A 15,062-nucleotide genomic window follows, 5' to 3' on the forward strand; every position below is an offset into this window, starting at 1 on the left:
CAGCTTTCAACTTCTTTGGTTACATACTCAACGTGAGTTTACTGTTGCAGTGTTAAATTTCGAAACCAGTAAAGTTCACCGAATGATAATTCTTGTTTTTATAGAACGAGACGCCGAAGTTGTTTATTATATGAGGGTGTTTACAACACTGAGGAAATAGAGCTCTATATAATCATAGGCATTCGAAACGTTTATTTTGCTTGACATTGTTTATATATATATATAAAACGTTATCAACACAAAATGAGTCAACAGAGTCTCCCTCCTTTTCTTTCAAATTTAAAGCTTTTTAAAAAATCCATTTATAAATTTATGCATATAACTATTCTCGAACAGCCTAGATATTGATACTTACATAACTAACATGGATCAGGAAAAACGTTGAATATACACATTCCTACTGCTTCCATTCCTTGTAATACTTGGATGAGTAATATTTTTTTATTAGATTCATCTAATAACGATTAATCTAATAAAGCCTTTTAAGATTTCTTAAACGTAAACCTGAAGTTAAATCGAAGTCATAATTAACTGTTTCGTATATCAGGTTTTAAGAATTTTTTGTTTAAAATTTTTGTGTAACTTAAAAGGCTTCATACTACTTAGTTTAAGTGTTTTAGACTATCAATCAGAATAATCATTTTTATTCCTCCTTTATTTCGATGATTTTGGAATCGTGATCCTCTGAAACAGCAATTATTTTCATTAAAACTCGGTTTGATTATTATTATTATTATTAAGAGAGAGATCTCCAAGGAGTCAGGGACTCATCGAGGAAGGCCACATACTACACGCACTAACTATCATACTTATTCTTGAATAAGTATGATAGTTAGATAGAGAGAGAGAGAGAGAGAGAATCATGTTCATATATTCCTAAGAACTGAAATCAGAATTTGAGAGGGCAGATGGATGGAAATTTAAACCTTTCCTACTAATTAATCTTTATTCTTGATACAAATAATTTTGGGTGTTATTCTAAATTCCAGTTTCTTTCGGATAATAAAATGATATAACCACACGAAAGAATATACCAGGATATAAGAACATAAGTTACCTTCATAACTCTACTACTACTTTCTTGTGGTTATATCATTTTATTATCAGAAATTTCCGGATCCTCCTCGTACATTTAGGATTATAGACATATTTATTTTAATTCTGTATGATTATCCTGCTTTTCTCCTGCTTTCACGCTACGTGTCCACCAAAGTATAATAAATTTGCATTTTCAGTATTGGAATTCCTCCTCTGCTCTCCAGCTAGTACGTCATGAGTGTTCGAAGCTGTTACATCCATCCGTAAATTCAAAAATACAAAAGATTTAGATTCGGACACCTCGATGGCTATTGTTGAATCACCACTACTAATTCATGGCTAAGAGATGATCATCAAGATGAGTTTTTACTGCATTGGAAACAGCGCTACTCAACCAAACATAATCGTCTAGCAGTAATGACAACTCATTTTCCGGAAATCGTAGATAAAAGTTATTTGTTGTAGGGGATATCGCAACCAACACTTAAACATTTACTTCCACTGTATTATAAGGATTATGTATAGACCGTACCGTACTTGTTAACTATGAGTGTTGTTCACGATATCACAGCTGAATTAAGCTTGGCAGAATATGTTGTCTTGATATTAATCAGTGATTGATATTAGGGTAATTTTTACAAAACAAAATCAGCTTAGGCATGATTTCTACGATTAAGGTGTTGAACACTCTGTACTTGGTAAGGACAAATTTTTTCTTTGTGTACTAAAGTATTTTCGATTAAACCAAGATGCATGGGAATCGCCTACTTGACTAAGGACCCCTCCGTATCCTTACAGTGATGTTCTCTCGTTTAGCTGCGCACACACTTTCTCTCTCTCTCTCTCTCTCTCTCAGAGTTATTCGATTTGGAAAGCTTCATTAAGAGTGAGCGATAGTAATAGCAACAGCACTGTTTCCATCGCATACTCTATAAACATATACGCCACGTTCGATATTAAAAACGTGGAGTACATGAAAATTTGGCATACAAAGCATAACTGCATACTGTGGTGGTGCATATCAACTTCAGTAAGTGGTTACAGTATATTATGAATATTCTTCCTATCTAATTTTATATACTTATCACAATCGAAAAACACTTTGAGAAACTGTTCCCTCTGACAATGTTTCGTTATAATCCGTTTCAAATAAATATAACATTAACTTTTTTTTTTATATCACTCTACACGAGATATTGCAAAAGCTACAGAACATCAGAGCGATATATGCAAGAATTAGGGTAGAACACCTGATGAACAATTTGTTTGAAAAGATGAAGTGTATGATTTAAAACTTATGGCAGGCGGAATAGAAGCAAATAGAATGAAAGAGGAGAAGCATATCGGTGGATTTGCAGGTGGACTGTAAAAAGATGTTGGGGTTGGGCAACGTCTGTTCTTGTTTTAACAGGCTTAGTAGAAAGCATAGGAATGATGGAGATCAGTTCAACGGAAAAGCGACCATGGAAGTACGTGGAGAAAAAGCATAAAAAAAAAAGACACCGTTTGTTAGATGGTGGTTGAAATGAGTCGGTACGGCATCAATTTTGGGAAGTATTTAGTGAACCACTCCAAATATGAGAACAGTATTGTAAATGTGAGCGAATTTGGATTTGTGCAGAGTTAGCGAATAGGATAGGTTAATGGTAAGATCTTAATTCTGAAAAGGGTGACTTGTTCGTGGGAGGAAGTTATTTATGATTGTGTTCATCAGTCGACTAATGATTTATTAAGGTAAGGAAATATGAACTGCGATCCCTTTTAACGAAAGAAGGCAGAACTATGTTTTGGTGATGAAGGTGATCAAGTTGCCCTTGCTGTTTTAAAGCACGGTATGAAGGGTTGTGTTTAAGATATTGGTTGTAGATCTTGACGACCGTGACGATTGTGCACTGCACGCTTTGTCAAATGAGTATCTTTATTATTCTATTTCCAATCATTCACAAACAGTTCTAAAAAATTACTTTTGCTGCAATTGTCTTTGAAAAATATGAGTCCTCCAGTTCAATCAACAATGCATTTTGCTTTGAAAAATGGTTTCGAATCGCGTTTGGAACGTGGAGAATATTTGAGGTTTTTTTTTTTTTTTTTTTTCATCTAGTCTCATACTGAGGTAGTAGATCACCACATTCAGGTTTTTCTTCTCGCAAATAATCAAACAAGCCAAAAGAACGCGCAGTTAACAGACATAATACACAAACCTCGTAGCCTTAGCTGCATTGGCAATAATTGTCACACATTCAGTCAAACATTTGTGGATAAATGGACTTGTATTACACCAATGTTATGATTATTCCTTTTTTTTTTACTTTAATATTTCTTATCTGTTTTATTAATTATTCTAATTAAACTGGGATGATTTTAAACTTCATTTTTTTTTTTTTTCAGTTTTGCATTATCACAGTTTTTCTCATGATTGGAGAAATAGCGGTTAGCGGCGCAGGATTTGGTATTCCAAAATCCGTTAAAAGTGATGTGAATCGATACCTAATAAATGAAAGTATTGTCGAATACGGAAAAGACAAACCTCTGACTAAAAGGATTGACTCCATTCAGGAATACGTGAGTAGCAGTACAATGATATATATATATATATATATATATATATACCCACACCCCTTTAGATCTCTTGGAATTCCTGAATAGTTTCAAGTTACCAAATGAAAATACAAATACCTTTATTTTCATCTTCTTCTACTTCTAGTTTTACAACTCTTTATGAGTTTTAGCTTGCAACCTTTATTTTATTTAATCAAATTCGGATAATATTAATAATCAATAAAACGTTGCTAGCACTACACTACCACTAGTTTATTATGATCGTCATCAGAGATCTCCAGGTCTCTCAATGAATCAAGGACTCATCGAGGGAGGCCATACATCATCCACACCTGTTGTCATACCTTCTCTAAAACTCATTCACACTAGATATACTCACCACTTGAACAGAGAAATTCACTCGTTTACTGCTCTGCAAGAAAAAAAAATCTAGCTCTTAACGTTTTCTTAATCAATTAAGATTAATCAAAGAAAACTCTCAGCGAAATAGGCAATTTCCATTGTCTATTTCGCTGAGAGTTTGCATGATTAAAAACTGGAATTTCGTTTGCCAGAGGGAAAAGAAAGCAGAATATCGTGAGTGAAATTTGAGTTTGAAAATTTGATGATGCATATTATACTTTTATATTTATATATAAAGTAAGAATATAGTGTTATCTTTAGATTATGCTTTACTTTTTCTTGACAGATTATTTTTCTATTATGGTGGCAATGAATCTGGTAGTTTTACAGAATAATTCTATAGGACACAAATGAATATTTAATTTGTTTATTTCATTTCTTCACTCGAGTTCCAAGGGTTCAAACACACGTAACGTATAAGAAAGGTGAAAAAAAAATGAGAGAACATTCAGTTATTCAAAATGTAAATAAAAAATAAAAAAAGTACAAAATTTTATCGCAGTTGTATTTAACCATCAAATGTTAACCTCGAAAAGTACTGGGAAAAAGAGCACTTTTATTTTATAGTGCCTTGTTGTTTCCGAAATGTCGACTTCATCAAATTATGAGTGATTATGATCATAGTTTTTTTTATCTTTTTACTATTCACATCAGACTCCAGCACTTATCAATATATTAATATTGATAAGTGCTGTTAATCCATCCGTGTGGTTCGGCAGCAAATATTAATCAGGCGGCCTATGCAAGTTATTATGGGAACGATTTTACTCAGATTTGGTATTTAAAACCATTATAAAAGTTTGTTAGAGTCGTTCCTATTTTCAGTCTGGCTATTTCCAGAGCTACACCGACACATAATGTCGAAAACATGTCACCTCTCCCTGATAATCTTCGGGATTTTTGAAATTACAAGGAGTTGTCTATGTGATACAGTTTTGGTTACACTTGGTTCATTTTTATCGCAAAAATTTGGCAGAAAAAAAAAATCGAAATGATCGTAATAATTCCGCTCGTGCTAAATAAAATTTAATGATTTTTTTTTGGTTCGGTTTCTATTAAAATTTACCAAATTTGGTTTCAATGTGACCATTTGTTGAGTGAAAAAAAATAAGCAAAACGATATTTTATATGTAGAGTACATAACCAAAAACAAGGCGGTGTTTCAAATTAGGAATCCTTACCCTATGAAGTAATACGGACACATTATAGAATAATGTTTCAAAATGTAACAAAATATTTTGTTGTTGTGTTAATAGAACTCTATGCACCCAGGTTTTACTGCACTGGAAGAGTCAGTCATCAGTGTTACCGTTTTTGACATAATACATTCTAGTATCATCATCATCATCATAACACTAATTACGGGTATAGACTATATTGGTCTGTTCCGGTCTCATTATCCATCCAATATCCTTTTTTGAGGTCTACCTTGCCTTCTCTCTCTCTTAGCTTATATTTTAGTATTTGTTTTGGATGTCAGGTGTTGGCCATTCGGTTTACATGTTCAATCCGTTTTTGTTTATAATTGTTTAGTTTTTCTTCTATTGATTTTGTTTTTAGTTCATTTAAAATGTCTTCGTTCCTTTTTTGATCTAATAATGTGTATTTTGCAGTTCTTCTCATAAATCTCATTTCACTTGTTTTTATTCTTTGTTTATCTTGTTTGTTTATTGCCCAAATTTCACTGCCGTATAATAATGTGGGCACTGCTCAAGTATTGTATATTTCCAAGCGTGTTTCTTTTTGTACTATATTTGGCAAGTGTTCTATTTATCAGGCCTATGTAAAAATTTTGAAGTTTTTAATTTTATGTCTTTTTCTCCTTCATATGATATTTCACATCCAAAATAACTGAAAGTATTTATCTGTTCTATTATTTTATTATTAATAACTATTTTGCTTCTAACTGAAGTTTGTCCACAAAATTCCATTGTTTAAGTTTTTTCTATGGAAAATTTCATTCCAAACTGTTCTACTATAATGTTTAAATTGTATTGCTGTTTGTAAAGTGTCTTCCTTATCTGATATTATTATCTGATCATCTGCAAATAATAATGTATTTAGTTTGTTATTCCGGGAAATTTCTATACCTTGATTGTTTAAGGTGTTCCACTGTATTAATATTTCATTATTGTAAATATTGAAAAGTGTTGGATTGGAGACAGAGGGCAACCCTGTCTTACTCCTTGGTTTATAGATTGTTTTTCAGACAACTTTTCATTTATTTTTATTTTTATTTCATTTATTTTTATTTTTATTTCATTATCTTTGTATATATTCAATATTGCATGTAGTAAAATATTGGGTATATTTATTCTTTGTAATATATCAAACAGTATATATCTTTTTACTTTGCCAAGTATAACATACATTCTAGTATGTTTTATTCAAATATAGAAGTATGTTATAATTAAATAAATGTAATTGCATAGTCCGCTTTCCATTAATGAAAAATATACTTTTATTTCAGTTTAAGTGCTGTGGAATAACATCACGTGGATTTCGAGACTGGAATTATAATTTTGTTTACAACTGTACTGATGAAAACTTGATGTTTGAAAGCTGTTCAGTTCCATGGTCGTGCTGCCGCAACCCGAGAGAATTTGATGTAAGATGGAATTAATAAATATAATTATTTTAGGCATTTGATACGTTCACGTTGATTGATTTAATAATATAACATTACAATATTAACTACCGTATTTTTCGAGTAGATAATGTGGCGTTTTCTGTACAAATAAAAATTTAAAAAAATCTTGAAAAAAAATACTATGCCTAGTATACATTGGATGAGAAAAGTAATAACAGAAAACAATTATAATTTCATTTTCCATGGGCCATTTTTTATAGTTTTTGCAGTGACTCCCAAACCGGGTTCCGCGGCATCCTAGGGTTCCACAAACCTCTTCAGAGATTCTGCAAGATTATATGGGAACAAAAATGGCAATAAAATATTTCATATTGCGTCAAGCACAAACAATAATCAGCTGAACTTGATTACGTGCAATTACCACCTTTTTGAGTGACAGATCAAAGCGTGTAGGCGTGGCTGTCACAGCCACGCCCACACACGGTGCATAAATCGAAATCGGGAATGCGGTCTGTTGCTATTAAAAATGACGTCACTATACAGGAGTGCTCTTATTTCGAAGTGCATATTTTTTAATGATTTTTTTTTTATCAGGTCACTTACAATCCGCGTTTTTGCATCCGTGAACTAACAGCCACCTCTAAACAGATAATAGTTAGAAGTTCCTTATACTTTAACAGGCTTTGTGTAGCAACATTGCGAAATTTTCATCCTTAAACCTGCATGATAATATATTCCACCGAAGTACGTGTAGAAAAGACAAATTGTTACCATTGAATATAAAGCGAAATCGTTACAGATTGTAGTTTTTACTTTGAAAATTAAAAGCGAAGAAAGGAAGTTGGTTTATATAAAGGGAAGTTTCGATTTTACTTCTTGAATGGTTTATCAGTAATGGGCAGTGGCGCACTCAAGGAGGCCAAGGGGCCCTGTTCCCCCCCAAAAAAAAAGAAAAAGGAAAAAAAACTAGAAAATTTTTCCAAAATTATTTTCCTAATTAAAACTTATTTTTTTATTTATGTTCGGTCTTCTATTTCTATACTACTCATGAATTAGCGGTCACATAAGGTGGAAATACCTTATGGCTCTCGGGAATCACGGCCGCTGTGAACGCAAGGCGAACGAAGTAGTGCTCGAGTGGATCGAGCGATATTTCGTTTGCCCAAGCGGGCCAGAGGAGATCACGAGCATCATGTATTGGCGATCACTGCAGATGCTTAGTCATAGGTCGTATGTAGTGTGTAATGGAATTATAATTTTGTTTACAACTGTACTTTGTTTACAAACACTTTTTATTCCCCATAGAGCGTAGATGAATGTGTATTCTCAAATCGTTTGCTCCACTCGGCGCCCCCAAGATTAAATCCTGAGTGCGCAACTGGTAATGGGTAATGCAGTTGCTTCTTTAAATTGATCTGATCACGTATAAAGTGACAACCAAAAACAACAGTTAACGGAAATTGATAAATGGTTTGTATAACTTCCTTCCTTTTTTTTTTTTGTTTTTTTTTTGTTGAAAACAAAACCATTGCTGCTGCATCAACATTGTTTAAATCGCAGAAGTTAATATCTTGAGAAAATTCTTCCTATTTTTTAATGACAGTCTCAATTACAGATTAGAAATAAATGGTAGTTATCGATTGTTTAACTTTTCGTTTTCATATTCAGTATATTAACAGTTCAGATCATTTGTTATTCATTTATTTCTATTTTGTTATTATTATTTTTTTTTCAGCCTGGCCTAGAAAATGTATTCTGTGCTCTTGGAATTCTAAGTATGCCTGTAAGTAATGTAAATCAAATACCTTAAATATAATCACACTGGAGTAATTTTTATAGAATAATTAACGCAGTTAATTATTCTATAAAAATTAGTTTAATACTTTTTAAATTTTGTTTCATTAATTGATAATTATCTTCAGGTCTTTGGATGGATAAATTTTGTATGTGATTTATAAATCACGAATTTAGTAAAAATAGCACGCATGATTACATAGCATGAAATATAAAGTCGTCAAATAGTCTTCCACTATTACACATTATTACAAACAATAATAAAATAAAATTAAACCTGAAAGCGTACCTAACTGAGACCTACAACATCAAAAATATTCTCAGTATATAATCTTGTTCCATAAACGAAACTTCAAATTGCAACATGGAAATTAAACTTCAAGCGTTGGTCTACTTCGCTGGTTTTGCTTCTATAAGTCTTTCCCCTCCCCTAAATAAATGCTTCAAATTGTAAAGATCATTTGTAATAAAAATAAATACACCCTCTGTCCAAAAAGAAACCGAACTTTTCGAAAATAGAAGAAATTAGTGGCCCACTTGTATCTTTTTGTAATCGAAAGCGGCAATCTTCATTAGTGTTGTGTCAACTATTTATGTCATTTGTTTCATTAGAAGCCGAGTTATAGTGCCAAAAGTGGCAGTGTGTTTGGACGAACGGTCGGAAAATGAGTTTCAAATAGAGAGCTGCGATTGACTTTTGTGTTAAACTTGGTAAAAGTTTTATCGAAACGCATCAAATGCTTCAAATCTGAGTGGTTTAAGCGATTTCAAAGTGGTCGTGAGACGCTTGAGGACGACGAAAAGCCGGGCCATCCAAAAATGGGACTGAGCGAAGTTAACATCCAAAAAGTGCGTGATTTCATCAAAGAAAAGCCGAAATCGTCCGTGAGATTGATTGATAATGAATTGGGGATTCCAAAATCAACTGTGCACAACATTTTGACCGTGTGTTTGTGCCTTCGAAAATTGAATTCGCGATTTGTTCCCCACAAGTTGACCGACGACCAAAAATTACACCACAAGGACCTCATTTAAACTACTCGAAAGGACTTAAACTTCCTTGAAACGATCGTTACTGGTGACGAAACGTGGTGTTTTGAGTATGAGTCTGAAACAAAGCGCCAGCGTTCTGAGTGGAGACCACCAGAAGAGGCATCCAAAAAAAAGTCTCTTGGAGAAGTCAAACGTAAAGACAATGCTGATTTGTTTCTACGATTCCAAGGGCATTATCCACAAAGAATTCGTTCCGCCTGGCCAAACAGTCAATGGTGAGTTTTATCTCGAAGTTTTGAAGCGATTGATAGCGAGAATTTGTCGCGTACGGCATGAATATCGTGACGACCAACCGTTCGTCAAAACACACTGTCACTCTTGGCACTATAACTCGGTTTCTAATGAAACAAATGTCATAAACAGTTGACATAACACTATTGAAGGTTGCCACTTTCGACAACAAAACTATACAACAGGTGGCGTCACTAGTTTATTCCATTTTCGAAAAGTTTGGTTTCTTTTTGGACAGAGGATATAAATCCTCTAACGCTTTTATTCCCCAAAGAGAGAGTAGATTAAACTCATTTAGACCATTTAAATGACTTTTTGACAACATTGAGCAGCCAATTTCTATTCTTTAGGCCCTCACTCAGATATCAATGAATTAGAGCTTATCAGAAGATAGTGCACTGTAGAGAACTGCCACCTTTTCTTGGCTCTGAATCCTAATACCCCTGTTACTGTCTTTAATAAGTGAATTGTACGATCCATTTTTGAGAGACGGGATTAAAATTCGAGTTTATGGGAGCGGAAAACCATGCTTGCCACTGTCAAAGATTCACTAACTCTGATACCAGGCTTACAAAATATTCTTCTATTCGGCGACTAGAATAGAACGAACAATGTTTTTTTCTTCTGGTTGCCTAGCACTATGGGCGCTAGGAAACCTTATTTTGGCTTAAAAGTTTTTTTAGTGAATATTTCTAGAAAGTGCATTGGAAAAAAAAAAGATAAGAAATATATGAAGTACACCTCTAAATCGGTTATATCAATATTTCGAAGCTTTCATCAAAGTAACAGCTAAATAATACATTAAAAGAAACACAACTTCTAGGCTTCGAATTTTCAGTCTTCGAATTTTTGCTACAGTAACATTTTAATTAAAAATATTCATTGTTGTACCTCAATTAAAGTATGCCAAATAACACGACGTTGCCTTAATTCGTGCTAAGGACTCGCCTTCAGCAAATCTGATGAAACTGCAGGGAATCTTCATGTCTGCCTCTCATAAGATAAAACTTTAAACCAGCTAGAGAAGAATGACTTTTTTTTAAGTCTTACACATTGGTTATGTGCTTGTTTGTGAGAATAACTTCAAGTTGAAATCTGTGATCATATTGATACTGCCAGATTTCTTCTCTTGTTAGCAATAGTGTAAAGATAGAACTGGTACATACCCATGAATGGTTATAGGAACATATTTTAATGGAATGGCTGCGGTACCTCTACCTCATTCACCAGATTTAATCCCTCTGAGCATCTATTTCCAACATAGTGTCATGTGGAACGATGTATTCGTGTTAAGGCTCGTCTTCAAGAAATCGTAAGATACGTGTAGAGTGTCTGTATCTTTTTGAAGTTATTATCCATCGTGTTGGGGACGTTCTGAAACATAAAAAACTATCAGGTAGATATCTCTCATAAACTGGGCATTCGGTGTGTAACTTTATATTGAATTCCAGCAGCAACAAATAAAATAAAATGGACAGACAATTGCTGATTGGTCCTGGTAAAATTAGGAATCATAGATAATTATTCAAATCTAATTATTCATCTAGATATCGATACCGAATGGAAACAGAAACTGAAACCGACAGAACTATTATCAGTAGGGACATGGAATGTATGGACACTTTGGATGTCGGGGAAACTATAATTACTTCGCTAGGAAATGAAGAGATCCCGATGTAATATACTAGGAGTGGCGGAGATGCGATAGGCACATCAGGAGAGATAAATGGATGCGAAGTCATATGGTCAGGGCATGACACGAAGCAGGAGTTGACTTTGTAACAAAAAGGCTAGAGAGGCACTGTTAAGCTACAAACCAGTCAATGAACGAATCATTGTATCAAGATCTCAAGCAAAACCATTTAACATATCAATAGTCGAGATATGTGCACCCACATCTGACAGCTCAGATGAGGATATTGATTTATTTTACAAAGATCTGACGGAGACAATACCAAAAAATGATATATTAATAATTGAAGGAGACTGGAATGCCAACGTTGGAATAAACAATGATGGTTGGGAAAGTCATGGGGAAATATAGTTTTGGAGAAAGAAACGAACGAGGTGAGAAAATGTCAGAATTTGCTGGACCAGGAGATGATGGTCTGTAAGACAAGATTCCAGCAAAAGAGTGCAGAAAAATGAACGTAGCGATCAAATGATGGGAAAACCAAGAACATGATCGATATGATTACGATTAAAAGAAGATGAATAACATCAGTACAGCAGTGCCGAACTTTTCGAGGAGCGGATATAGATTCGGATCATAGCTTAGTGATTGCAAACATCAAGTTGAAATTAAAAAGAAAATATAAGTGCCATCGTCAGAAACGAAGAGATACAGTAAGAAAAGGTGAAGCAGAAAGAGGAAGACGGTATAGAACAGTGTTAGAGGAGAAATAAAAAGTGTGGAAAAAGAAAATCGAACTTAAGAGTGAATGGAGTAATGAAAGCGATAGAAGACGCAGTTGAAGAAACAGCACCAGAAGAAGAGAAGATCAAGAAGTGGATTTACAGGATACACTGAAATTAGTACAGGAGAAGAGAATGTTGAGGATAAGAAGGGATACATCAGAACAAATAGAGGAGCGATACAGAAGAAAGTGTAATGAAGTGAAAAAAGCAGTCAGAATAGATAAAATGAAATGGTTAGAAGTTCAATGTAATAATAATATAGAACAACACTATGGAGTGCACAAAACTAAGGAGGTTACAAAATGATTAGAACCATTAACAAGAAGGTGACAACCAAATCAGATCACAGCTAAAGATGAAAAAGGCAAAGTGTTGATGAATAAAGATAAAATTGTACAGCAGTGAACAAGATACTGTAGTGAGCTATATGAAGAAAAACTAGATTTAGATGGAGTTGGGAAAGTGACTGAAGAATTGAAGCAGATATCACCACCAAGTAATGAGTATGACATTGACATTTTAAGAGGAGAGGTAGAAAAAAGGAATAGGACGCCTAAAACACAATAAGAATCCTGGTAATGATAACATCACTGGAGAAATGATTAAATATGGTAGCGAAAGTATGGTTACAGAAAGACATCAACTATGTAATATGGTATGGAAAGAAGGGAAAATGCCAGAGGAATGGGTGAAATCGATATTAGTGACATTATACAAGAAAGGAAATAAGCTAGAATGTAAAAATTAGAGAACAGTTGCTTTGACAAATCATCTTGGTAAGGTGATGATGATATTGACAGAAAGACTGAGAACACAATTGGAAGCATATCTTGCAGACGAGCAAGCAGGATTTAGGAAAAATAGAACTATAATTCAACAGATTTTGACAATGCAGTTAATAGCATAGAAAGAGAGGAGAAAAATCAAAAACATATTTACTTGCTTCTTTAATTTTCAGAAGGCACTTGACAGCATCGACGAGAAAGTGACATTAGCAGTGCTAGAATCCTATGGAAATGACAGAAAACTAATATACATATTAAAAGATGTTAATAAGAATGCAATGACAGTTAGAATAGGTGAGGATTTGGGAAAATGGTTCAGAACAAGCAGAGGTACTAGACAGGGGAAAACTGAATATCGCTAAGCATTTTCATCGCACATTAGAAAGAGCAATGGACAAAATGAAGGAAGATGCAAAAGGAATATGAGTACACGGGATGAGAATTAACAATCTGAGATTCGCATATGACATTGTTATTATTGAAGAAGACGAAAGAATACCACAAAAAAAAAACATTGAAACAGTTAAATCAGGAAGGGAAGAGATTTGGACTTGTTATGAACTTGGAAAAAACAAAGACGATGGTATTTGGTGAGAAAAACATGAAACAAAAGATACAAATGGATGGAATTCATATAAAAAAATGCAGAACAGTTCACATATTTAGGAAGTAAAATGACATGACTTGGACTGTAAAAAAAGAAATAAAGATTAGGATTGTAATGGGAAGAACAAATATGAAGGCCATGGATAACACTGGAACAGTAAAGTAATCAGCCTGCAAAAGAAATTAAGATTACTAGAAACATGAATCTTTAGCAGTGTACTGTATGGATCTGAAACGTGGATAATAAATAAGGAATCAAGGAAAAGAATTTTGGCATTTGAAAGAACTTGTTACAGGAAGATTGTAAGAACTGGATGGCTACAGAAAATCATAAATGAAGAGCTCTATCGGAAGATACAACTAAAGGAGAATCTAATGCAGAAGATTGTACAACGTAAGCTGCAATTGCACAAATTTGCAGAATGAGCGAGGATCTGAAGATAAAGACATCCACGCGAAAAGTTTTTTACCTTGAGTATAATATATGTTAAAGATACCAAGTAATTTTATAACCTTGGTTTTAATCCTTTTTCCAAAGTAAGCAAACAGACAAGTAAGTCAAGTTTGCGCCTGAACGTGGTTCAAGACTTATGGCGGTGGTGCAACACCAAGGAAACCCGTGGTAAAGATGCATTAAGCTCTGATCACTTTCCTTAGTATTTCCCATAAATGTAAAGCATCTCTTAGGAGATGTATGATATTATACGTTATCGATGGCGATCACTACCCAGACCGGTTTCAACCTTTATTCAGGTCTCATCAATGAGTAGGCAGACCCTGAAATGCCAAGGTTTAAGTAATGCAGAGCTTATCAATTTTACCTATGCAAGTTGCCACGAGGTGCTTTGACCTTATTAATTAAGAATCTCTGGATGAGAGAAAGATGTGAAAAGGTTTTTACCTTGTGTATAATATATGTTAAAGATACCAAGTAATTTTATAACCTTGGTTTTAATCATTTTTCCCAAGTAAGCAAACAGACAAGTAAGTCAAGTTAGCGCCTGAACGTGGTTCAAGACTTATGTTGGTGGTGCAACACCAAGGCAACTCATGGTAAAGATGGATTAAGCTCTGATCACTTTCCTTAGTATTTCCCATAAATGTAAAACACATCTCCTAGGAGACGTATGATGTTATACATTATGGGTAGGGGTCACTACCCAGACCAGTTTCAACCTTATTGAGGTCTCATCATTGCTTATTTGGGACAAAGGATTAAAACCAAGGTTATAAAATTACTTGGTATCTTTAACATATATTATACCCAAGGTAAAAAAACCTTTCACATCTTTCTCTCATCCGGAGATTATATATTAATAAGGTCAAAGCACCTTGTGGCAACTTCCATAGGTAAAATTGATAAGCTCTGTATTACTTAAACCTTGGCATTTCAGGGTCTGCCTACTCACTGATGAGACCACAATAAAGGTTGAACCGGTCTGGGTAGTGACCTCCACCCATAATGTATAACATCATACATCTCCTAGATGTGTTTTACATTTATGGGAAATACTAAGGAAAGTGATCAGAGCTTAATCCATCTTTACCACGGGTTGCCTTGGTGTTGCACCACCAAGAGTTGACTT

The 15,062-nt window shown here is 34.1% G+C and overlaps 1 protein-coding gene across 1 annotated transcript in view; it reads left to right on the forward strand.

Moving 5' to 3' along the window:
* LOC150106781 (uncharacterized) overlaps nt 1-15,062 on the forward strand; it is a 29,074-nt gene that overhangs the window by 11,743 nt on the left and 2,269 nt on the right. The window contains exons 3-5 of the mRNA XM_090393480.1: nt 3,427-3,600; nt 6,470-6,607; nt 8,325-8,372. Of these exons, the coding sequence (XP_090249606.1) occupies nt 3,427-3,600; nt 6,470-6,607; nt 8,325-8,372 (360 nt within the window). The remainder of the gene's footprint in view (nt 1-3,426; nt 3,601-6,469; nt 6,608-8,324; nt 8,373-15,062) is intronic.

Source organism: Typopeltis vanoorti, chromosome 5 (assembly GCF_054136105.1).
Source record: "Typopeltis vanoorti isolate ZY-2024b chromosome 5, IOZ_Tvanoo_1.0, whole genome shotgun sequence".
NCBI classification, from domain to species: Eukaryota; Metazoa; Arthropoda; class Arachnida; order Uropygi; family Thelyphonidae; genus Typopeltis; species Typopeltis vanoorti.